This window comes from Gekko japonicus, unplaced genomic scaffold (genome assembly GCF_001447785.1).
Source record: "Gekko japonicus isolate JY-2015 unplaced genomic scaffold, Gekko_japonicus_V1.1 scaffold1760, whole genome shotgun sequence".
Classification (NCBI taxonomy): Eukaryota; Metazoa; Chordata; class Lepidosauria; order Squamata; family Gekkonidae; genus Gekko; species Gekko japonicus.
In genome coordinates, this window is record NW_015163655.1 from 91,563 (window position 1) to 103,920 (window position 12,358).

Genomic DNA, 12,358 nt, shown 5'->3' on the forward strand with positions numbered 1-12,358 from the left:
GGGACCCTGGAGAGCCACTGCCAGTCTGAGTAGACAATACTGACCTTGATGGACCAAAGATTCTGATTCAGTATAATGCAGCTTCATGTGACATATGTAACTAAATAGAAACAGAATATCAAAATGGAAAGGATGTGTGTCAGCCTTAATTTATTAACATGCCATCTTTATAGCAATGCAGAAGGTTGTCTTAAAAGGGCACAATGGTTTTCTCTACCCCAAGGTCTCATCATGAAAAGTTAAAGATTAAAAGGACTTATTTCAGTGGCTCAGCTTAATTGGAGCTCTTGCTTCCAGAGGAACTAATGAGCAAGTGCATTTTAGCAACCCAGTGTGAAACTCCACAGCACTGAGTGGGTTATTCTATAGATGTTCCTTTGCATAGTCTTGCTGTTCATGCTATTTTGAAGGGTTGCACAGCTGGTGCCTTGAGGCAATCTGCCAGAAAAGTTGAACATCAGTTTTGTTGAAATAAAATCGGAATAGCTAGAAGCTCTAGAACCAGCATTAATGCTTTATTTCAAATGGATGATGTATTGCAGAGATTGTAAAAGAACTGACTTACTGAAAATGTGACATTATTTTTTGGCATTCTTTTTTGTTTGGTTATTACAATATTTTAAGGGATATGTCTGTATCAGAAAACTGTTCCTGCCACAGTAATATTGATAACTGAAGGCATTTTTTTCTGAGTTAAATTTGCTTCACATACTTCCAAAAGTATATAGTATTTTAAAAATATGAAAAATAAGAGCTGGCTGCTCCCTTCCCTGCTGTGATTCTGCAGGAGTTCCTCTTTATGTGTCAGACTCGACTGTGTGACTGAACAACAAAAAATTGTGTTACATCTCTGTATGAGGAGTAATTGAATCCTTCAATTGCATCTGGTGCAGCATTGTGGCAAAATTATGAGCGGCCTGCTGAGAGAAACCCAGCATAATGAATCATGCAGAGACCTGGGGTTGGGACAGCATCTCTTCTGGGGGTGTGGATACTTTGGGTTCACAAGAGAATTTAATTTTCTCATGGCACAATGAGAATTTCTGTGGCACAGAGGAACTTCTCTTAGGAGTACAAATGTTTATTTCTATTTTAGAAAGCATGTTGGAATGTTAAGATTAAATTTAAACAATCATAGCCAACTTATTAGTTCTAGATGGAACTTTACCCTGAGATGTACGACTCACCCCAATACATACTTTAAGTGATGATATATTTTTAGTTCAAGTGACCTGAGGTTGCTACTTTTCTGACATAGTTTCTTAGAGAGTTTCTTAGAGATTTCTGTATGGGCAGACTTCGTGAGAAAGATTTATTGTAAAGGCCAAGGTAAAGGATCTCTTGAAAATATTGCCTTGGCATTTTTGGAGTTGGTTAGGAAAACTAATCCTTAATTAAACTCTGAAATATTTGTTGTTGGATTTACAGGGCCATTTATACAAGCACACTTAATTTTTTTTACTGTCAACTGAAGGAAGGTTAACCCTTGAGGATGAAGGTGAAGCACTGATTTCTCTGTACAGTTCAACTTCCAAACACATGACAGTCATATGACAGTTTAAATTTGGCTGTGATCAGCATTTTTGGTGACACTTTGCTGTGTACTTCTGTACAGTCTTATCAGCTTCATCTGGATGGCATAAGGGTAGAATAGTGTGCATGTTGCACGGAAAGCATCAGGAGCAAGTTCATGTTCACCTGTGGATCCCCGGTTCTCTTGTCAATGTGCTCAAGTTGTGGAAAAAAATGTTACGTGAGATGTTTTACTGAGTAGTAGGCGTACACCAGCATACACCTAGCCAGTGGTCCAAAGCTTTGCATTATAATTGTTTTATGTACTGCGAGGAACAAGGTTGGAAAGTTTAGTTATGGTAACTGTTGGGGGCTGGGGTAAGGTAGACTAAGTTGTACCATATTTATTCAGGAAGAGGATGATCCCCCCCCCTTTAAAAAATCTGTACACAAAGTTTTTATTATGGTACATACTTGTGGCATGCATGTGAATGTAAGACAACGGCTTCTTTTTATGACAGCACACCTGGGGAAAAAGTAGTCTCCCTTTTGGGTAAATATATGTTTCTCTCATATTAAAGAATCTTGCACCTTAATGGAGCTGTTCAAATAGTCTTCAGAGTATTTAATTTACTGTTCTGTTAACTAAGCTGCCATTATTACTCATCAAAAATGATAATACTTCTCAGTGGTGTTTCAACCACTGTGTTTTCTTGTTCAAGGAATGCCAATTTGTTGACTTGCTGGTGGGCTTTTACTCTTTGAGACTCCCACTTTAGGAGGTTTTTCTCTCTCTAAACTACAGTAGTAGCTACTGCGTGTCATGATCTTGCCACAATATTGTTTTATATAAGAAGTATGACCTGAAAATTTACAAAGTAGACAATCCAAGATGTTTTAGCAGTATGATACATAGTAGGTACAGCAAACTTCTTTCATTCAGAAACAAAACTATTCAAATGTAATTGTTTGAAATTCAATACACTTTTTTGTTTTTACTTCGAATAGAAATCCCCCAAAGAAAGAAGACTTCCATGTGGTCAACGTGAAGCTTTTTTTAGAGAAAATCTGTGACTCCATTGCATGAGTTCTATGCTACCTACGAACCCTGAAGAAAAGCTGGAAAGGAAATTACAGGCAAGGAAAACAAAAAGTTTGGAATTGAATTTGGAGGATCTGGGCCTGGAAATGCCTCAGGTAACTTCCCAGTATTTCTATTGACTTAGAAGTTTTTTAAAAAACGTAGTATTTGGGGTGGATATCTAAAGAACAGCACATGATGATGATGTAGAGTAAATTACAGTATGTTTAATCATAACAAATTATCCTGTTTGTTTCCTGGGACTTGGATAGAGCAAGTGGCAGATAGGGTTGCCAAGTGACTTACTGTTAAAAGCGGGGGAGAGTTGGTCCCTAGCCGGGACATTTGTGTGTGTGCCACAATGATGTCACCCGGAAGTGATGTCATCACGTTGGGCATGTCGCCGGCTGACGCTCTAGCAATCAGCCTGGAAACTCTGGTACCATAGCATTACAGATCAAGTATAACAGAGGTGGAGCAATCATTGTCAGAACCCTGCCTAACCTAACAAAAAAGAAGTTGCTTAAATGTTATCAACCTGCCCAAACTACTTATTTATTCAAATATTTATATCCCACTTTCCCCTGTGACTCAAGGCGGGCTTACAAATCATACTGAAAAGCATAATAGAGGCATGCAAAAAAAAATGGTGTTTTTTTTCCTGGCTTAGTTATAGCCTATGGGGACCATTATAGTCAGTGGGCTCCGTAGGCTATAATGGATAATCGATCCAGGGGTATATAGGGCTCTGGGAGGGCTGTTTGCAGCTATGCTGCAAATTTGGTGCCTCTCCTAAAAAAACCCTCCTCTGTGGGGCCCAAAAGGAGGTGCTGCCGTCCTCCACTGTTTGTGATCTGAAGCAGAAATCCTCTGAGCTGGCCTCTGAAATGTTGTGCACCAGCACCCCCAGTGTAGCTTAGAGGGAACTGTGGCAGTGGTATGATTTTTAACAAAAGTCCAGTTTTATAGGGAGTGACACTGGTGGCTTTGCAGGGCATAACAAAGGATGCTAATGAAGTACAGAGATGAGATTATCATGGATCTGCATCAACTAAAAGGTTTGTGTTATCTGCTGTACTGTGATGTGATTGCCATGCAGGTCCCCCTGACGTTTTTACCAGCAAAGTTTAAAAAAAACCCTATGCAAGAGCAGAATCTTAGTTCTTGGACAGTGAACTGCTAGCTATCAGTTGCATCAAGAAGCCAAATTCTTTAGAAGATCGTTTAGATCAGGGATGGCCAACTTCTATATTAACTGTGTCTGGAAGTGCATGATGTCTTATCTTACAACCTGAGCCGTTTGTGGACAGTGAGGCTGTTTAGCAATAGTGGCGTCACCTAGCACTATAAAAATGTAGGTCACATGACACATTGCATACAAAACCCAAAGAAAGATATAACATGAAAATGTGCAATGTCTTCCACATCTTTTAAACACTTTTCCTCATTTGTGAAAACGTTCAAACTTTTGACTGTATCTTTACTAAAATTTGGTAGTACCAGATGCTGAATAGGTTTACTTTGTATGTAGCTGTCAAGCAAACCAGTGTATCCTTCCCTTAGATAACCAAATAAGTGTGGAATGTAGTAATAGATGACTAAACCCAGGGGTCTTTTCGGGCCGGAGCCCTCCAGAGCACCGCTCCGGCAGCCCGTGTGGCAGCAAGCCCCCCCCCCGGGTCCCCCGAGCCTTGCCCCTGGTTCCCTGAGCCCGCGCAGAAGCGTTGCAGCTCGGGGCAGGTCCGGAGAGCCCCGCGGGAGGGCTGCGGCTCGGGGGAGGCCCGGAGAGCCCCGCCCCCCGGGGCCCCCAAGCCGTGCGGGAGTGCTGCGGCTCGGGGCAGGCCCGGAGAGCCCCGTCCCCGGGTTCCCCGAGCCGTGCGGGAGCGCTATGGCTCGGGGCAGGCCCGGAGAGCCCTTACCCCGAGCCCCACACGAGTCTCCCAGCCCGCTGTGTCTCCCGAGCCCGCGCGGGAGTGCTGTGGCTTGGGGGACGGGAGAGCCCCGTCGCTGCGTCCCCCGGCCCACGCAGGAGCGCTGCTGCTTGGGGGACGCCTGGAGAGCCCCACCGCCCGCTTCCCCAACCCCACCAAAGCGGTAAGTAAGCGATCCCTGGGGGTGGGGGTGGCAGGGGCTTGATGGGGGTGGTGGGAGAGCCTCCCTTCCTCCATCTCTTTGCCATCTTTTCCTCCTTTTTATTTCCCTTTCCCTTCTCTTCCTTCCTCTCTTTTCCCTCTTTCCTTCCTTCTTCCCTTCTCTCTTTCTTTCCTGCCTTCTTCTCTTCTTTCCTCCTTTCCCTGTTTCCCTCCTTCTTCCCTTCTCTTTCTTTTCCTCCTTCTTTCCTTCTGTTTCTTTCCCTCTTTTCTTCCTTCTTTCCTTCTCTCTACTCTCCCTCTTTCCTTCTGTCTTTCCTCCTGTGGCCCAACTTTAGTGAGAAGGGGAGGGGAGGCTTTTGAAGATGCCCCCCCCTTGCTTCTGCCATCACTTCCGGTGATGTCAGGGGGCATGGCATATGCTAATAGCTCAGTAGCTCATTAGCATGCCATATGCTAATGAGCTCCTGCAGCTCTTTTTCTACGAAAAGACCCCTGACTAAACCCAAATATAGAGTCTAGAGAATATTTTTCAGGTTTCATACATTGCTGATGTTTAAAGAAGAGGGAACTGTCATGTTTAAAGAGAAATACTATTTCTTTGTCAAAAAATCCTAGATTAAAAAAATTAATAAACTTCTATTATAGCCTAGTGTGAGTGGAATGGACCCTCCTTTTGGGGATGCCTTTCGAAGCCACATGTTTTCAGAACAGACTTTGATGAGCACAGACCTCTTGGCTAGCAGTTCTGATCCAGATTTCATGTATGAGTTGGTAAGTTTACTTTAATTTTCTTAAGAAGCATAGCTTGGCCTTTTTGAAATGAAAGGGTGTATGGCTTGCAGAAATCTGTTCAGCGAAGACCATATAACGTGCCTGCTTTATTAAATTTAATTACTGAGGAAGCCTGAGTTCATCAGCCCAGCAGCAGTAGACTCTTGCCAATGATAGGTTGAGAAATGTGGCCAAGACACAAACAAGAAAGCTTTGGCATAAATTGTTGTAGATTTTCTGGGCTGGGCTGTATGGCTGTGGTCTTGGCATTGTAGTACCTGACATTTTGCCAGCAGCTGTGACTGGCATCCTCAGAGGTATAACACAGAAAGATGGAGTACTCTCTGTGTCAATGTGAGAAGAAAAATGGTAGGCAGGTATTTTATATCTACTCAGAAGAAGAAGAGATTGGATTATACCCCGCCCTTCACTCGGAGTCCAAGAGCGGCTTACAAACTCCTTTCCCTTCCCCTCCCCACAACAGACACCCTGTGAGGTAGGTGGGGCTGAGAGAGCTCTGACAGAAACTGCTCTTTCAAGAACAGCTCTGACAAAACTATGGCTTGCCCAATGTCATCCAGCAGGTGCAAGTGGAGGAGTGGGGAATCAAACCCGGTTCTCCCAGATTAGAATCTGTGCACTTAACCACTACACCAAACTGGCTCAGGAAGGTGGGATAGGGCTGAGTCATTATCTTGTAGGAGTTTCCCAGGCTGTGACATGCTAATGGAGGAACTTTCCTTTTCTTTTTTTTTATTTTATTTTCATATTTTCATTTCACAAGAATATATACATAAATCTATTTAGTATTTATACATTTCTTGAAATAAAATTCCTCTATGTATCTTTCTTTCTTTCTTTCTTTCTTTCTTTCTTTCTTTCTTTCTTTCTTTCTTTCTTTCTTTCTTTCTTTCTTTCTTTCCCATCTAATATTTTTAACTAGCATGTTCTCAGTTCTGTTCTATCTTCTTCAGGTTCAGCCAGGTATAAATAATTTTCCATCTGTCCCAAAAAAGTTCCTCTGATTTGTTGTTCAAAGCTATACTCAATTTGTCCATTTCCGCTATTTCTAGAATTTTGAATTTAAGTTCTTTTAAAGATGGTATGGCTTTCGACTTCCAGCGCTTAGCTATCAAGATTCTTGCTGCTGTTAATAAATAAACTATTATATGTTTGTGGTCTTTTATATTATCCGGAATCATATTTAGCAGGTATGTTTCTGGTGTCAATGGGATATTGATTTTAAATATCTCTAAGAAAATTTTGTATATTTTTATCCAAAAAGATTGTATTTTGTCGCACCTCCACCAGATGTGGAGGTATGATCCTGTATTCCTGCCGCATCTCCAACATATATTTGAAGCTTTCGGGAAGCATTTGGCAACTTTAACAGGGGTCCAGTGCCACCTGAAAAACATTTTATATATGTTTTCTTTGTATGCCATCGCTCTCATATATTTTATTGATCTCCATGTTTTAATCCACTGGTCCATTTCTATTGTATATCCTATCTCTTTTATCCAGGCTACCATTGAGTTTTTAATGATATCTTCTTGTAGCTCCTCCTCTAATAGCTTTGTATAAAATTTCTGAATTTTATACTGGAAGAAAGCCAAATTTTGTCTATTTCATTTAAGGTAGTGTAAAATCCTATTTTTTCATCTTCCATGTGTCTTGATTTTAATACATTTTTATCCCACCAAGACAGTTCTATATTTTGTGTTTTTAATATCTCATCTGTTTTCAGTTCGGCTTTCTTGTTTAATAAATTGCCATAAGTTTCTTTGATTTCACCTATTATCAGTGACAGTTTTGCAAATGCTTCTAATGGAGATAGCCACAGAGGGACTTTAGTGTAAAATTTGAGTTTTATTATGTTCCAGACTTTCATGAGGGCACTTCTTATTGAGTGTATATGAAAGTTGGCATGGATTTTATCCTTTCCGTACCATATGTATGCATGCCATCCCATTACCAAATCTGCTCCTTCTAAAGCTAGAGTTCTCACATCTTCTAACTCAACCCAATCTTTGATCCATGTCATCGCAGCTGCGAAATAATACAGCTGCCAATTAGGCAATGCAAAACCAGTGGAGGAACTTTCCTGAGGAGATTCTTTTGCATATGGATTGGTTGTTGAAATTCTAATCTTATCTGTAGTGCTGTTGTAAGATGTTGAGCATTTTGTGTTTTTCAGGACAGGAAACCATGCCCTATTTATTTTTAAACTCTCTTCTTTCCTGTTGAAATTGTGTTTATGTTTATGAATTTCAGTGGCTTCCCTGTGAAATCTGACATGGTAATTGGATGTGTTGTCCAACATTTCAGGATCTTGGAATAAGATTCTGTGTCCTGAGTTAAGCTGTGTTCAGCCACTGCTGATTTTTGAGGTTGGCCAAGTCTGCGGTGTCTTTCATCTTCTTTTATTCTTGTCTGGATGCTACGATGTGTGGTCCTGGTGTAAATCTGTCCACAGCTGCAGTGTATGTGGTATACTCCTGCAGAAGTGACGGAGACTCTTCTGTCTTTTGCCAATTGTAGCATGTAATGATTCCATGTTTTGGTGTGTGTGTGTTCCTTTAAATGTTTAGTTTGAATACAGTAATATGAGAAGAGTGATAGAGGGTGACAAGTGTGATTTGATTGGCTGCTGACTGAGAGTGTGGGAGGGGTGTCTGAGAGGAATCTGTGTGTGTGTATGTCTTTGAAAGGATTCTGTGATATGAGAGAAACAAGTATGGAAGAATTTTGAAGAGAGTCTGTGTGAATCTGAGTTATGAAGGATTCTGTGTGTGAAACTTGAAGAGAGAACATAGTCTGTGTGACTATGGAATTCTGAGTCTAATTCTGTGTGAATAAGACCAACAGTTTAGTCTGTGTGACTAAGAGAGTTGATTCTATTCAGTGTGGATAAAACAAAGAGACTAGCCTGTGTGGCTATATATATGAGTGTATAAGCTTGTCAGAGTGGAGTTTGGAGTGTGAGAGACTATTTGTGGCACCAAGCTTTGCCAGTTACATTTACAAGTTCCTTTTTTCAGCAACTGTTCAAAATAACCAGAAACCTATTTTGTTCTTTATTAAATAAATCAATTTTTGTTTAAACTTATCCCAGAAATCAGTACAGTACTTCCTCAGGACAGTGCCCAGACCCTAGGTCATACTACCAAAAGAGAGAGAATTGGAATTTTTAATTCCTGGTGGCAGCAGAAAACTACCAAGTTTATATACACAGAGAGTGTTTAAATGTAAAACCAATTTCCCGAAATAGCAAGGACATCATATAGCATCTGTTGTATTTTTCTAGTGAGTCTGAATACTGTTTGTAGGTTGTGTTTTTTCATAAGTTTTCCCATCTGATCAGTGATTCCTTTGATATATGGCAAAAACACTTTTCCTGTGGGAGACTGTTTTTCCTCAGTTGTTAGTTTTACCTTAGGTTTAATTACTCTTCTGATTTCATTCTTGGAGTAGCCATTTGGTTGATGTGCATGGTTTAGATGATTTAGTTCATCCATATGCAAAAGAACCTCCTCAGGAAAGCTTCTCTATTAGCGTATCACAGCCTGGGAACCTACAAGATAATGACTTGGCCCTACCCCACCTTCCTGAGTAGATGAAAAATGGTAGGCAGATATTTTATTTCTCACATTGACACAGAGAGTACTCCATTTTTCTGTGTTATACTTCTGAGGATGCCAGTCACCGCTGCTGGCGAAACGTCAGGTACTCCAATGCCAAGACCACAGCCATACAGCCCAGAAAATCTACAACAACTAACGAACTCTGGCCGTGAAAGCCTTTGACAACATATTAAGCTTTGGCATACTTTCTAATGAGGAGCTGCTTTATTGACTAGGCAAATTTGAAAATGTTGGGGGTTTTGCCCTTTGACATACAAGGAAAGTTGCAAACTGCTTTAGTTGTGATATTCCATCTCAGATCCTACATGGACTGCACAGTAGGAAATAGTTCTTTCCAGCCCTCCAAAACATTAAGGCTGGAGGCTATAGGACTTGCATGCACAAATGGCCACATGGGACTGCACTGAGTGAGGTGGGGTGGAATTACCCTCTCCTTCCTGTTAGTGGAAATTCTGTTGGCATAGGAGTCGTGCCAGACTGGTCCTTCCTTTTCAGTGCAGCTTTCCAAGTTGTGAATTGCTGTCATTCCGAGTCCTGCACCTTCCAGCAGCATGATTTTGCAGATCTTGGGGGGGGGGGGCTAGTGGAGGGGTACATGGGAAAGAACTGTGTCAGCAGGATTTGTTATATGTGTATTCCATGTGATCTAAATCCTCAAGTCAAAACTAATGTTAGGCTGCGGTCACACGTAGCATTTGCCGCGCTGATGATACAGATGGTAGGCGGATTTTCCGGGCACGATCATACCGCAACATCTGGGAAGTGTAGAGCTCTTGTGGCTAACCCGAGGCTTCCCGCCGAAGATGCAGAGTAAAAAACTAGTACCTCCGAGGTACTAGTTTCCGGAAGGCGCGGGGCAAGGGTGGGCGTCTGATCGCATTTCTGGTGGACCTACGTGGCATCCAGCGCCCACCGCTGTTCGTCACACACGAGGGTTTTTTTTTGTCTCTCAAGTCTCCGCAGGTTTTGCAACAAGCGCCCAAAGAGCTATTGCTAGTGCGATTGCGCCGCACGGCTTCTGTGCCGTGCTGCAGGATACCCATCTGGTCGGCATCTCCCCCTTAACCACGGGATCTCGACCGGGACGTGTGCTCGGGCGGCCGCATGTTAGTTTCCTCCGGGGCAATTAGCCACGCCTCCCCCCCGCAATATCTGGCCCGTGTGACCGGGGCCTTACTTATCTTTTAGTACTGCAGTTTACATTTATTAAGTCCTAGCCACATGCTAGATACAGGGTACTATTAACTGTTCTCATCCTTATCAAAATCTGAAACCTGCTATTGCCCCTGCCTTAATCTTTTCCTTAAGCAAATCATGTTCCATTCTTTATATGTTTTCTGCATCAAAATTTATCTAAAACTATTAGCATTTTATATGAAGGATACTAAAAAGTAAGGTAGATACCAATCTAGCTAAAATAAAGTTCTTCATATTCTGAATGTTGTATGTTGTAATCTTGTCTCCTCTTGCCTCTTGTATTTAACTAGTGTCATTGACAACCGAATAGTTTGTCTAGTTTTAAAAAAAAAATAGGCATTTATAATTGATGGGTTTTTTCTTGCTGGCGAACAGGCATTGAAGTAGGCACTGAAATTGCTGTCTTATCAATCTTGGATTAAAAATTGACATAAACTGGCTTGTACTGTTTTTCCCTTTTAGGTATAAATAGAATTAAAGGCATAGGTGACACCTGTCAATTTGCCTATAATGTGGATGGAGAGTAGAAAAGAAAACAAATTTACCTTGTTTATTATAACTTTCTAGGACAGAGAAATGGATTACCAGCAGAGTTCCAGGGACAACCTCCTTTCTGTAGAGGACTGTAAAGATCTTGAGAACCTGGAATCTTATACGGACATTCTGGATAATGAAACATCTTTCCCTTCGAAGTGGGAACAGTGGGATACTTACTGTGAAGATTTGACGAAATACACCAAATTAACCAACTGTGACATCTGGGGAACAAAAGAGGTGGATTATCTGGGCCTTGATGATTTTTCAAGTCCATACCAGGACGAAGAAGTGATCAGTAAAACCCCAACTCTGGCACAGCTCAACAGTGAGGACTCTCAGCCTGTCTCAGATCCACTGTGCTACTCAGAATTGCTGTTCAATGTAAAACAAAACCAGTTAACTTCTTTGGCAGCAAAGAAGATCACAACCAGAGCAGCAGCACCAGTTTGCTCATCCAAGACTGCTCAGGCTGAGGCTCCTTTATCAGAATTTGCTCAAAAAGCAAGCAAGGCCAATTCAAGCACACAAATCATGGTGAAGACCAATGTGTACAACAATGAGAAGGTGAACATTCATGTTGAATGTAAAGATTATGTTAAGAAGGCAAAAGTAAAAATAAATACGGTACCCCAGAGTAGGTCTGCGATGAACCAGGCTTATGCTGATGCTGCAAAAGAAAATACCTGCTACTGTGGAGCTGTATCAAAGATACAAGAGCGGAAAGGGTTTGACTCCCCTCAGAGTCACAGTGCTCCTATTTTGCCTTTTAAAGAGACTCAGGCGCTGCTTCTCACCCCACCCCAGGAAAGTCCAGGACAAGTCGCTGAGGAGAGCAGTCTCTCTGCCAGCACTTCAGTTTCAGATCCGTCACAGAAAAAGGAAGAACACAACTATTCTCTCTTTGTCACAGACAGTTTGGCTGAGCAGGCCAGCAAAGATGATCCTGATGAGGATGAAGATGATGACGAAGATGTGGAAGATGAAGACCACGATGAAGGGTTTGGAAGTGAGCATGAACTGTCTGAAAATGATGAAGAGGAGGAGGATTATGAGGATGACAAAGATGATGATATAAGTGATACTTTTTCTGAACCAGGTAACTAAGTTTGTTGTCTGTAATCAGGCTGCAACCTCCACCAAGCAAGCACTGTGTGTGGGGGGATGTATTTTTTTAATTGGGACAAGACTTACATAGCATGTTTTGTTGAATGTTTTTAAATGGCTTGGCAGTCACAACTAAGAAAACAGTATTATTCTTGAGAGCTATTTGTATGACTTAAGAGAAGAGCTTGCAGTCTTGCCCAGGGTGACAGAAGAAAGCAAAGTCTAGAGTATGAGCACGTTGACTACTTTTGTCCTGTAGTCTAGCTTCAGTGTCTTATCTAGAATTGACTCAGATGGTTTCATTTGGAAAGCTGATAATGAAATGCATTAGAGCCCCCATTCTGACTTGCTGCTTGGCCTTTTGGAAAGATTTAAAGTTTTGTAATAATTTGGTAGATCTGGTATATTATTTGGCCCTG

At 41.6% G+C, this 12,358-nt stretch overlaps 1 protein-coding gene across 1 annotated transcript in view; it reads left to right on the forward strand.

Moving 5' to 3' along the window:
* The first annotated feature begins 2,532 nt into the window (after positions 1-2,532).
* Positions 2,533-12,358, forward strand: part of CREBRF (CREB3 regulatory factor) — a 16,761-nt gene continuing 6,935 nt past the window's right edge. The window contains exons 1-3 of the mRNA XM_015407705.1: positions 2,533-2,709; positions 5,332-5,457; positions 10,866-11,931. Coding sequence (XP_015263191.1) covers positions 2,596-2,709; positions 5,332-5,457; positions 10,866-11,931 — 1,306 coding nt within the window. The 5' untranslated portion in view covers positions 2,533-2,595. The remainder of the gene's footprint in view (positions 2,710-5,331; positions 5,458-10,865; positions 11,932-12,358) is intronic.